The sequence below is a fragment of the Trachemys scripta genome, chromosome 7 (genome assembly GCF_013100865.1).
Source record: "Trachemys scripta elegans isolate TJP31775 chromosome 7, CAS_Tse_1.0, whole genome shotgun sequence".
Classification (NCBI taxonomy): Eukaryota; Metazoa; Chordata; order Testudines; family Emydidae; genus Trachemys; species Trachemys scripta.
Genome location: NC_048304.1, coordinates 470,406 through 483,244, shown reverse-complemented (window position 1 = coordinate 483,244; position 12,839 = coordinate 470,406). Strand labels below are relative to the sequence as shown.

At 43.0% G+C, this 12,839-nt stretch overlaps 1 protein-coding gene across 5 annotated transcripts in view; it reads right to left on the bottom strand.

Moving 5' to 3' along the window:
• Window positions 1–12,839, bottom strand: part of SETD5 (SET domain containing 5) — a 148,643-nt gene that overhangs the window by 18,127 nt on the left and 117,677 nt on the right. For 4 of the 5 annotated variants that reach the window (XM_034775998.1, XM_034776001.1, XM_034776002.1 and 1 more), the window contains 2 exons: window positions 8,499–8,785; window positions 3,567–3,700 (listed from right to left, as the gene is read on the bottom strand). In XM_034775998.1, the coding sequence (XP_034631889.1) occupies window positions 3,567–3,700; window positions 8,499–8,785 (421 nt within the window). Of the gene's footprint in view, window positions 1–3,566; window positions 3,701–4,999; window positions 5,101–8,498; window positions 8,786–12,839 lie in introns of those variants that run through there. The other variant, XR_004646488.1, reaches the window with a different exon arrangement.

Sequence of the window (12,839 nt, the reverse complement as noted above, 5' to 3'; positions counted from 1 at the left end):
CATGATCTGGGCGTTTTCCTCGACTGGTTGCAGAAGACAGTACCAATGATGATTCTGGTTTGGTTTTAGAAGAGTTTTTATTCTTCAAAAGTACTGAGTCTGGTGCTAACAGCGATGCCACTCTATGTTGTTTAGGAGATAACTTCTTGGTACATGGCATGGCCTTTTAAAGTGGTGTCAGGTTCTTAATATTGGAGAAGGTGGAAGACACAGCAGTACCAGTGCTGGGACACAAGACACAGACCAAGAGGTTGACTTCCCTATGTTCTGTTCAATCTCTTCATCGATGTGGTAGATAACGGCACAGAAAGCACACTTCTAACGTTTGCGGACGATTCCAAGCTGGGAGGGGTTGCAAGTGCTTTGGAGAATAGGATTAAAATTCAAAATGATCTGGACAAACTGGAGAAATGGTCTGAAGTAAATAGGATGGAATTCAGCAAAGTACTCCCACTTAGGAAGGAACAATTTGTTGCACACATACAAAATGGGAAATGACTTTCAAGGAAGGAGTACAGTGGAAAGGGATCTGGGGGTCATAGTGGATCACAAGATAAATATGAGTAAACAGTGTAACACTATTGCAAAAAAAAGCAAACATCATTCTGGGATGTATTAGCAGGAGTGCTGTAAGCAAGACACAAGATTAGGCCTCAACTGGAGTATTATGTCCAGTTCTGGGTGCCAAATTTCAGGAAAGACAAGGACAAATTGGAGAAAGTCCAGAAAAGAGCAACAAAAACGATTAAAAGTCTCAAAAATATGACCTATGAGGGAAGATTGAAAAAATTGGGTTTGTTTAGTCTGGAGAAGAGAAGAGTGAGGGGAGGTGATAACAGTTTTCAAGTACATAAAAGGTTGTTACAAGGAGGAGGGAGAAAAACTTTTCTCTTTAATCTCTGAGGCTAGGACAAGAAGCAATGGGCTTAAATTGCAGTAAGGGCAGTTTAGGCTGAACATTAGGAAAAACTTCCTAACTGTCAATGTGGTTAAACACTGGAGAAAATTGCCCAAGGAGGTTGTGGAATCTCTGTCGCTGGAAATTTTTAAGAGCAGGTTAGACAAACACCTGTCAGGGATGGTCTAGATAATACTTAGTCCTGCCAGGAGTGCAGGGACTGGAGTAAATGACCTCTCAAGGTCCCTTCCAGTCCTACAATTCTATGGTTCTTTTAGATTCTTATTCTGGAGAAATTTTTTTTAAAAGGTCTGGATGGTTCTGAAGGGCCCCAGGGCTTCCGCTTACTGCAGCAGAGACAGTCACTGGAGCTCTTTAAACAGCCAAAGCTGATGTTCAAGGGCGGGGTGGAGGCTGGGGGAAAGAGCCTGGAATGCTCCATCAACAGTTTCAGCCATTCCTCAAGTTTTCAAAATCCCCTTTCCATGGGTGAGCAGACCATGGGAACGTGGGTCTCTTCAAATCAGCAGAGGCAGATTCAATGTCTCTCATTGTGGGAAAGAGATGTGGGGCAGGTCCGACAGGAATTTTGGGCATAACCCATTAGTTGAAGTAGTGGATTAAGGCCAAATCCAGAAGCCCAGATTGGGCAAACAAAGGGAAGAGGGAGTAAACCCCCAAACCACAAAACTGTGTTAAACAGAAAAATTAAATATTAAAAAATTACTACGAAAGAAGCATAAGAATAAATAAGAATAAAGCAGAAAACCACATGGTTCTCTATAGTGGATGCTGCAACACTCCCTCTCAAGCTGCAGGCAGTTGAGAAGGAACTGGAGTGGCAGTGAGCCCAACCCCCTCGTACCCGCACACCAGAGCACGAGGGCGTGTAGGGCGCAGCTGTGGACCCAAGGACAGTCCTGATAAAAGTTTCTGATCAAGAATGCCCAGGCACGCACACGTACTGAAGTTGAGCTCCCCTAGGGACACTTCTCGTATAATGAGTATTTAGCTGTTTGAAAACCCTTGTCCATTTGTAACTCAAAACACTTGCTTTAAAACAAGAACTAGAACAATGATGCTGACTGAACATGTCTCTTCAGTAAGGGGAAGTGGAAACACTTCCAGCTGTGTGGGAGCAGAAGACAACCACTTAGAAATTTCAGCTAGTGCAGAATGCAGAAGCCTGCTAACTAGCATTAACTGGAGGGAACAATGCTTGTTCTCTAGAATCTGCACTGATTCCCAGCTTACCTCTAGGTGTTGATTTGATCTATAAAACCCCACATGACTTGGGTCCTGGCTATCGGAGACACACAGCCCCTCCCACAAGCTACCAAATGGACAGAGAGATCCGTTGGGGTGCCTCTCCTATGAACCTCTAGATATAAACAACTGGGGGCAAAGCTTGCTTTTTTTTTAGTATTTCTAAGTTGCTTAATAATGTCCACAATGATTTATTCTAGGTCTCAAGTGAGATCAGAAACCTATTGTGCTGGGCATTGTAAGAGAATCTCTGCCCCAAAAAGTCTAAAATCTAAATAGAAATGGTAAAGGTTCCATTTTACAGATGGAGAACTGAGACACAGAGATTAAGTGACTTGTCCATGGTCACACTGGGAGCCAGTTCCAAGAACCAGGAATTAAATCCAGACCTTTCGAGTCCAAGTCCAGTTCCTTAACCACAAGACCATCGTCTCTTTTGTGGTAAAATCCCAGCTCCTTTGAAGTCAGTCAATGATAAAACTCCCTTTACTTCCATTGGGCCAGGATTTCAACCATAACATCACAGTGCTCCTGGTATTTGATTTCCCCGCTGCTCTGATATAGCCTGAGTTTGTTGATCTCAGGCCTTTGCTTGGTGATGGTAGGTATACCACTAAGGTGGTGTTGAAGGAGCTCAATTCAGTTCAGTTGATCCTGACACCTCAGGGTCATTTGTTATATTTGTAGATCCACCCAGTGTCTTAGTAAGCAGAGGGTGAGAGCATTCAGGGACCCCTTTCCTGCATTCCCTCAAACCCCAGAACCCTGACACACAGTGAGGGCTCCCCTTCACCCACAGATGGGAAGGATGGCTACATGTAACTGAAGGTCAAACTCTTGAAAATTATATAAGCAAGAGGTCAGGCGAATTTCACAACTGACCAGGATATTCACTTGGTAGGCGGCAGGGAATAAAGGGGCAGAATTAAGACTATGATTGGAACCTTAACTGTTTCCTGAGTTTAAAGTGTCTATAATTCTCAGCTTACTTTCTGTGAGGAAATTTGGTGCTTGGTATCTTCAGAGAACTGTACAGCTAATTAACTCCACCAGCCTCCTGATGCCAGTACTATCCCCATCGTAGAGGAACAGGAAAACTGAGGCTTAAGGTGGTTTGTCCAAGGTCAAAGAGCAAATCTGTGATCTAGTTGTGGGATCAAATGCTGTAGTCAACTCCAAGGCTTTCTAGGCCTGAAGGGTTAGGGAAGTAGACTTTAGGGTCTTGTTTGACGCACGAGGAAATGTGCTCAGGGAAAAGCTCCCATAGGATACTGGTGATGTCAAACATGGAGGTGCCACTTACCTGAGAGCCAAGCCCGCAGCTAAATCTATTCTGAACAGAGTCAGTTCCACCTGTCTAAGTATGAAATGCAGCTCTCCTTCAAAAGGCTCATCTATTTACCTGGATCTCTCTCAGCAGCACTGTCACTTGTGGGTGAGGGCTCTCCTCTCTGGGATATCTTTGCACCACTGCGCAGAACCTTCTCGAGAATACCACGGCCCTCTCGAAGCCGCTCCACAGATGTGGGGACCATCCTGAAAGAGGAAGTAATAAGAGTTGAGGGCTGTTACTACTCATCTTTAAGCACAATGACCAAGGCGTGGGGGTTGTGGGCCCCTTAATACACTTACAAGAGGGCTGTTTTTAAGCTCTTAAAATATACTGCTTATAACGATTAGCATGAAGTCAGTGCTGGAGTGCAAGTCCCTGCCATACAGAGGTGCAGGGGTGGTAGAAGAATGGGTTCACCAAACAATTATGAGAATTAAGGTTCTGCACTGCTTTTGTGATGTCAACAAATCCTGGTAGATTTTACTCTATCAGTTGCTGGCTACCAAATATGACTACTGTGAAGTGTTTTCTAAAGCACTGCACTGGGGCAATGAGATCTCTTCTCTTTGTTGTCAAATGATTGCGAGATATTTGATGTTTCATTGTGGTCTAAGTGAGTTTGGGTCCTCCTCTCTCAGAAAAGGGTATCAAGATTTAACAGCATTTTGGAAATCCTAGGATACACAAGTCTAGATATAGTCACCATATGGAAATGACTTTTTTTGCACTGAAAAGGCAGTTTATTGTAAGACTCTATAATAATACAACATTAAGGTAGCTTTGTTAAAATATAATCAGCAAAACAAGGAGCAGTGTTAACTTAGCCATTTTACCTATAAATGCTACTTTCCATTCCTGTTTTCTATTTTTAACATGGTAGCACTTAAGAGGCCCCACACAAAATTGGTACAACTAGTGTTACTCACAGTCCAAACACACAGTGAAAGTCTCAGCCCCAAAGAGGACAACAAGAGATGAAGTGACTTGCCTCAAGTCACACCGCAGGACAATGGCAGAGCCAGGAACAGAACCAAGGTCTCCTGGGTAACAGTCTGTCCAGTGGATCATGCAGTTTCTAAATGTGTATGCTTGTTATTTAATATGTAATACAGCAGTGCCTGGGTGCCCCAATCAGGGATTGGTGTGGTGCCACATTATTCTAGGCACTGTACATAGATAACAGAAAGCCCATGGTTTTTCTACAGTAAATATGTAGCATAAAAACACAGATGTGCAGACTAGCTGGATTAACATTGTGCAGGAGATTAGACAGGAAATATAAAAATTAAACTGTGCAACCTCAACGTTGTATTAAGTGTTTTTTGCATTTATTTTCTCTCTCTCTTTTTTTTTTATATAAAGGAAAATATAATTTGTGCTCAACATTAGCATTTTAAGGGCCCAAAATGGACACTGAAATTCACACCTCAGTGAGGTGAATGGGGTAGGGGCAGAGTTCACTCCTCACTGAGGTGAATGGGGTGAGGGGGGTGAATTCACACCTTCTTTGCTGCTATTGTTTGGCTGGAGACAGTTTTCTGCAAGGCTGGGTTAACAGGGCAGCAGCACATCTGTTTACATTGTGATGGCTGTATCTTGGCAACTGAAAGAGATAGAAACTTATTTTTTTTTAAATGAAAGCTATTTGCAGATATTGTAGAATGCAGCAAAACTATGGAGATCTCTAAAAATCACAGCAAGTAATTTTAGCTCCCACTTCCTCCTGTCCCTGTTATGCCAGCAAGTTATCTGGAAATGTACAAGGGAGCTGTGCACAGGTGTCAACAGGGGACTTGGAATGAAACTGTTTTATAACCTTTACTCTAGCATGAGCCTCCTGTAACATCATTTAAAAGTGAAATGGGACTGTTCACTCTCAAGCCACACCCATTAGAACCAGGGAAGACAGAAATAGGATCAGAAAGGCAGCAAAACTGGTTAATCCCATTTTAAACAGATAGTGATAACACTTCACACTTGATAACCACATGGCACTGTGGCCCCCAGCCTTAGGCAGTGATACTGGCTCATGAGGCCACAGTGGAAACCAAACCCAGAGCAGCTGAATTAAGCAGGTAATGTAAAGGTGGACACTGGAGCTTGGCTGCCATGTGGAGAGGTGGTCCCACATCCCTATGCGTAGCTGTTGCATTCAGCCATGCCCCTCTCCCAGACAGCAAGGGATGGCACAGATGTGTGTGTGGGGTTGCTTTTAAACCTTTACAAAACAGGCTGTAAAGTGAGCAATCATTTCCGTGCAGGGCCCCAGCTCAGCCAGTCCCAGTTTCTCCCAGCATCTCCATTGTGTGTGGAGCACTGAGACAGAAAGGCAAGGCGTGCTGTTTTTTGAAAGAACAATCTCTTTTCTTTCATGCCTTTCTGTGGGGTTGTCATTGCAGTAAACTCACTCCAGCATACGGCTTCTCATGCATTTCCATTGTGATTAAATCTTAATAGAAACTCTTGTGGACCCCACTTCCTACACCGCATTGCCCAGACCCACCTCCCTCCCCTCCTATGTCAACTACAGCAATTGCCTACACACAGAATTAGTATCGGGAAAATAATGTCTTTTTGCCTTTTAACTAGGGCTGCTGATTAATCGCAGTTAACTCATGCAATTAACTCAAAATAATTAATCACGATTAAAAAAATTAATTAATCACGACTAATCGCAGTTTTAATCACACTGTTAAACAACAGAATACCAATTGAAATTTATGAAATATTTTTGGATGTTTTAAAATATATTTATTTCAATTACAACACAGAATCAAATTGTACACTGCTCACTTTATATTATTTTTATTACAAATATTTGCACTGTAAAAATGATAATATTTTTCAATTCACCTCATACAAGTACTGTAGTGCAATCTCTATCGTGAAAGTGCAACTTACAAATGTAGATTTTTTTGTTACAGAACTACACTCAAAAATAAAACAAACAATGCAAAACTTTAGAGTATACAAGTCTACTCAGTCCTCCTCCTTGTTCAGTCAATCACTAAGACAAACAAGTTTCTTTACATTTATAGGAAATAATGTTGCCCACTTCTTATTTACAATGTCACTAGAAAGTGAGAACAGCAGTTCACATGGGACTTTTGTAGACAGCATTGCAAGGTATTTACATGCCAGATATGCTAAACATTCGTATGCCCCCCATACGTTGGCCACCATTCCAGAGGACATGCTTCCATGCTGATGACGCTCGTTAAAAAAAAATGCATTCATTAAATTTGTGACTGAACTCCTTGGGGGAGAACTGTATGTCTCCTGTTCTGTTTTATCCACATTCTGCCATATAGTTCATGTTATAGTAGTCTCGGATGATGACACAGCACATTTTGTCATTTTAAGAATGCTTTCACTACTGATTTGACAAAAAGCAAAGAAGGTACCAATGTGAGATTTCTAAAGATAGCTACAGCACTCAACCCAAGGTTTAAGAATCTGAAGTGCCTTCCAAAATCTGAGAGGGACGAGGTGTGGAGCATGCTTTCAGAAGTCTTAAAAGAGCAACACTCCCATGCAGAAACTACAGAATCTGAACCACCTAAAAAGAAAATCAGCCTTCTGCTGGTGGCATCTGACTCAGATGATGAAAATGAACATGGGTCGGTCCACACTGCTTTGGATCGTTATCAAGCAGAGCCTGTCATCAGTACAGACGCATGTCCTCCGGAATGGTGGCTGATGCATGAAGGGGCATATGAATCTTTAGTGCATCTGGCACGTAAATATCTTGCGATGCTAGCTACAACAGTGCCAGGCAAATGCCTGTTCTCACTTTCAGGTGACATTGTAAACAAGAAGCGGGCAGCATTATCTCCTGCAAATGTAAACAAACTTGTTTCTCCGAGTAATTGGCTGAACAAGAAATAGGACTGAGTGGACTTGTAGGCTCTAAAGTTTTACATTGTTTTATTTTTGAATGCAGATTTTTTTGTACATAATTCTACATTTGTAAGTTCAACTTTCATGATAAAGAAATTGCACTTCAGTACTTGTATGAGGTGAACTGAAAAATACTATTTCTTTTGTTTTTTTACAGTGCAAATACTTGTAATCAAAAATAAATATAAAGTGAGCTACTGTACACTTTGTATTGTGTTGTAATTGAAATCAATATATTTGAAAATTTAGAAAACACCCACAAATATTTAAATAAATGGTATTCTATTATTGTTTAACAGTGCGATTAATCGCGATTAATTTTTTAAATTGATTGACAGCCCTATTTTTAATACAATTTAGCAGATGGAAATAAGGTGAGACCAACACCATGTGACACTAGCTTTCTTCAGAACCCTGGCAAGCACCATGTGGACCACAATAGGTTCCTGGAGCACAGTTTGTGAACCTATGCTCTAGGGTATTTGCACATAACGTAGACTACAGATGTGCCCCTCATCTCCCGCATGTGCCATCGTGCCAAAGGTGTAAGTCTCTGTTTGGAGGTCATGGGGAGGTGTATTATTTAGCATCTTTTTCAATAAAAGCTAGCATTAAGGTGTCACAGCAGCCCACACTCAGAGTCAAGGTCTGGCAGCAGAAGGCTAAGGTGCAAATCCCAAGGCAAGCACATGGTCTAGAGTCTGGAAAATATGCCCAAAAAAAGAAAAATTGGTGGAGAAAAGAAACTTCTCATTGTTTTTTAATTTCCACCACGGATATTTGGCATCTAATCTACAAACGGGCTGGCTCAAGAGGCTGCTGGGATCACTTGTGTTTATACTGTAGAATTCAACTTATATAGCCAACCAGAATGAGTGCTGTGGCCCCGTTCTAAAGCCAGGTGATATATCTAGAGCCATTCCGTATGAAGCTAACCCAGGATCCATCCCGGGTGTGCAGATACTTGCCAATGCAGTCTGACTTTCTGATGGATTCTATCTGTAGGCCTTTACACAAATCTTCTTGAGAAAGCCCCAAGCAGAGAGTCTGACCCACTTCCTGTGAAGCAACAACAACCTTGTCAGGAGAGCGAACACTCACCACCTACTGCTGATGTTCTCCTGGGATTTGCAGTGTGAGGTCGAGGAACTAGCCACCCTCAGGTCTGGTGGGCTGATCTCCTCTATGTGAGGCAGGGGGGGATGTGAGGGAGAACAGCCACTTTGTGGGGAGGATGGGGCTCGGACTACTGAGCCCTGCACACTGCTGGCCTCTGTGTCAGTCACAGAGCTGTTGCTGCCTTGTCGGGTCGGCGTCACTGTGCATCGCAGTGAATCACTTCCCTCCTTGGCTTCCTGTTTTCGCTTGCGGTACTCCAGCAGAGAGACCTGCAAGAGAAACATAGCCATGAGCCTGGGCACTGAGGCTGTTAGTTGAACAGACAAATCACTAAGTTGGCAGGGGGGAAGGATGCTATCCCTTCATATGTTGCCCTAGAAGCACTGACTATATATACAAGTAAACATTTTAACATGCATAAAACCGCAGGATAGGGCATCCCTGAGCTATAATCAGGACTAGAAAAACAAGTTGTTTATGAAAAAGAAGAGATGATTTGCATCTCTATAGTCCCTTTCATGCGAGGATCTCAAAGCATGTTACAAACATGAATGAAGCCTCCCCTGGGAAGTAGGTAGGAATTTTACAGTGGGACAGAGGCAGAGATTAAATGACTTGTCTATAAGAATCATACACCAAGTCAGTTTCAAAACAGGGAAAAACCCCACATGACAGATTAGATACCATCAAGAAATCATAGTTAGCAAGATATTACTGACAAATATGGAATTATGAAAAATATAGTCATTAATTTTAAGCCTATAATCAGAACCCCATGAAGTGACTGCAAATTTACCATAGAATCCACCCCGGCCTCAGAATTGGGCTGCAGAATTGAAATGGTTTCAGAGTGGTTTTAAATGTTCATTTAGAACAATGTACAAAGAAAACAAAGTTTGCATCCTTTTATATTGGAGTCACATCTTCTTGAATTTGCAGACAGGCTGAAACAACAGCTCAGAGGGGTGACTGTCGTATTTTTCCACAATTAACTATTTAATGGATGATCATTTCAGAAGAAATATGCTGTTAGTAGTGTGCTTATCCCACAATCCCAAACTTCCTCCTGTATCTCCCCAATTGTCAAAAGCCTCAATGGCTTCTGTCCAGTTGCCAAACCTCCAGCATCCTCCTGACAACTTGTGCAATACAGGTCCACACAGTATAAAAATCTGCAGCACTCTGAAAGCTGAAAACAAAAGTGTTCTCTACTTCTATTCTCTATAGGTGCCTACACCATGCTCATCACCACAGGCTCTGAGCACCTTCCAGCGCTGCATTAAACAATGTGACTAACATCTGTCATGGCCAATTAGGCTTCCAATCCTGCTACACCAGAAGAACCAAAAGTGGGAAACTTTTGCAAAATTGCCACACTCTTGGTTTTTGGTCAAAGGCAAAAAGCAAAGGATTCTATAAGTCAACTGTATTTGGGGGGAAAAACACATTACATAGTCTCATATGATGATAACTCTCTTTCCATTCCTTTAGAATATCTGGAGGATGTTAAACAGAAGCTATTAAAGTTAGACATTTTAAAAATTAGCAGATCCAGATAACTTGCATCCAAGGATTTTAAAAGAGCTGACTGAGGAGCTCACTGGACCGTTAAGGTTTATTTTCATAGAATATCAGGGTTGGAAGGGACCTCAGGAGATCATCTAGTCCAACCCCCTGCTCAAAGCAGGACCAATCCCCAACTAAATCATCCAACAGATTTTTGCCTCATATCCCTAAATGGCCCCCTCAAGGATTGAACTCACAACCCTGGGTTTAACAGGCCACTGCTCAAACCACTGAGCTATCCCTCCCCCTAAGTCTCGGAGCAATGGGGCAGGTTCAGAAGACTGGAAGAAAGCTAACGTCCCAATTTTTAAAAAGGGCAAATGGATAATTATAGACCTGTAAGCCTGACATTGATCCTGGGCAAGATAACAGCGCAGCTGATCAATAATAAACTAAAAAAAGGTAATGTAATTAATATAAATCAACATGGGTTTTGGGAAAATAAATTCTGTCAAACTTGATGTCTTTTTTTGATGGGTTTACAAATTGGATGATATAGTACTGTTGACAAAATATACGTAGACTTGGTACCACATGGTCTTTTGATGAAAAAACTACGACATAAAATTAACATGGCAACATTAAATGAATTAAAGACTGGCTAACAGTATACAGGGAATCATCATTGAGTGGGTGTGTTTCCAGTGGGGTCCTGCAGGGTTTGGTTCTTGGCCCTATGCTATTTTATGTTTCTATCAATGACCTGGAAGAAAACATAAAATCACTGATGACAGATAACACAAAAAATGGGGGAGTGGTAAATAATGAAAAGCACAGATCACTGACTTAGGGTGATCTGGATCACTTAGTAAACTGGGCACTGGGTGTGTTTTAATACGTCTAAATGTAAATTCATACATCCAGGAATAAAGAAAGTAGGCTATACTTACAGGATGGGGGGTGGGGGAGAGAGGATCTATTCAGGGAAGCAGTGATTCTGAAAAGATTTGGGGATTGTGGTGGATAATCAGCCAAACATGAAATTCCAGTATAACACAGTAGCCAAAAGAGCTAACGTGATCTTGGGATGCATAAACAGGGGAATTTTGAGTAGGAGTAGAGAGGTTATTTTACCTCAGTTATTTGGCACTGGTGTGACTGCTGCTGGAATACTGTGTCCAGTTCTGGTGCCCACAATTCAAGACAGATGTCGATAAATTGGAGAGGGTTCAAAGAAGAGCCACGAGAATGATTAAAGGATTAGAAAACATGCCTTATAGTGATAGACTCAAGGAGCTCCATCTACTTAGCTTAACAAAGAGGTTAGGGGGCATCTTGATTAGTCTATACAGCTCTACATGGGGACAAAATGGTTACCTACTTTTTATAACTGTTCTTCAAGATGTGTTGCTCACGATCCATTCCATTCTAGGTGTGCACGTGCCCATGTGCGTGGTCGTTGGAGATTTTTACCTTAGCGATATTCGTAGGGTCAGCAGTGGCGTCCCCTTGAGTGCTGCACTCATGCGCCAGTATATCAGGCGTCACCAACCCTACGCCATTTCAGTTCCTTCTTGCTGACAACTCCGACAGAGGGGTGGGAAGCAGGGTAATGGAATGGACATGAGCAACACATCTCAAAGAACAACAGTTATGAAAGGTAGATAACCGTTTTTCTTCTTCGAGTGCTTACTTGTGTCAATGGAAGTGGGCTCGGAGTTCACGATCTCGCAGCTTGCAGCACTGCCCTGCTGAAGCCAGCATCGTCCCGGGCCTGCTGGGTCAGCACATAATGGGACATAAACGTGTGAACAGATGACCAGGTAGCAGCTTTACAGATCTCCTGGATTGGCATCTGGGCTAAGGCGGCCGCAGATAACACTTGTGCTCTAGTCGACTGTGCTTTGACTATGGCTGGTGGACTACGCCAGCTCATAGCAGCATCGGATGCAGGCTGTGATCCAGGACGAAATCCTTTGAGCAGACACAGGGTGACCTTTTGTCCTGTCCGCCACTGCCACGAACAGCTGCACTGATTTACGGAACAACCGTATCCTATTGATATAGAAAGCCAGCGCCCTCCAGACATCCAGCTGTATAACCTGTACTCCTCTTTGGATTTACGGGGCTTCGGAAAGAAGACCAGTAAGAAAATGTCCTGGCTGGTATGAAACTGGGCAACTACTTTGGGCAGGAACGCTGAGTGTGGCCGCAGCTGGACCTTATCTTTGTATAACATTGTATAGGGTGGTTCTGACGTAAGCATTCTGATCTCAGACACACTGCGGGTGGATGCAACCGCCACCAGGAACGCAACCTTCCAGGAGAGAAGGAGAAGACAGCAGGAAGCCAGAGGTTTGAAGGGAGGCCTCATCAGCCTCGATAGCATGAGATTCAAATCCCAGGGAGGGACCGGATCCAAGACGTAAGACACTCCAGACCTTTCCAGACCAGGCCACCATGTCATGAGCAAAGATTGACCTGCCTTGGACTGGAGGGTGGAAAGCCGAAATAGCAGCCAGATGGACCTGATTGATGACAGAGACAAGCCCTGAAGTTTGAGGTGCAGAAGATAGTCCAGGATCAGCTGCAACGAGGCCTGCTCTCGGACGTGACATTCTGAAGCCCAGCACGTGAATCTTTTCCACTTGGCCAGGTAAGTCGCTCCGATGAAGTGCTTTCTACTACCCAGCAAGACCTTTTGCACGTGGGCCGAGCACTCCTGTTCTTCCACATTCAGCCATGCAGCAGCCACACTGTCAAGTGCAATGCCTCCAGGTTTGGGTACAGGAGACTGCTGTGGTTCTGGAAGAGCAG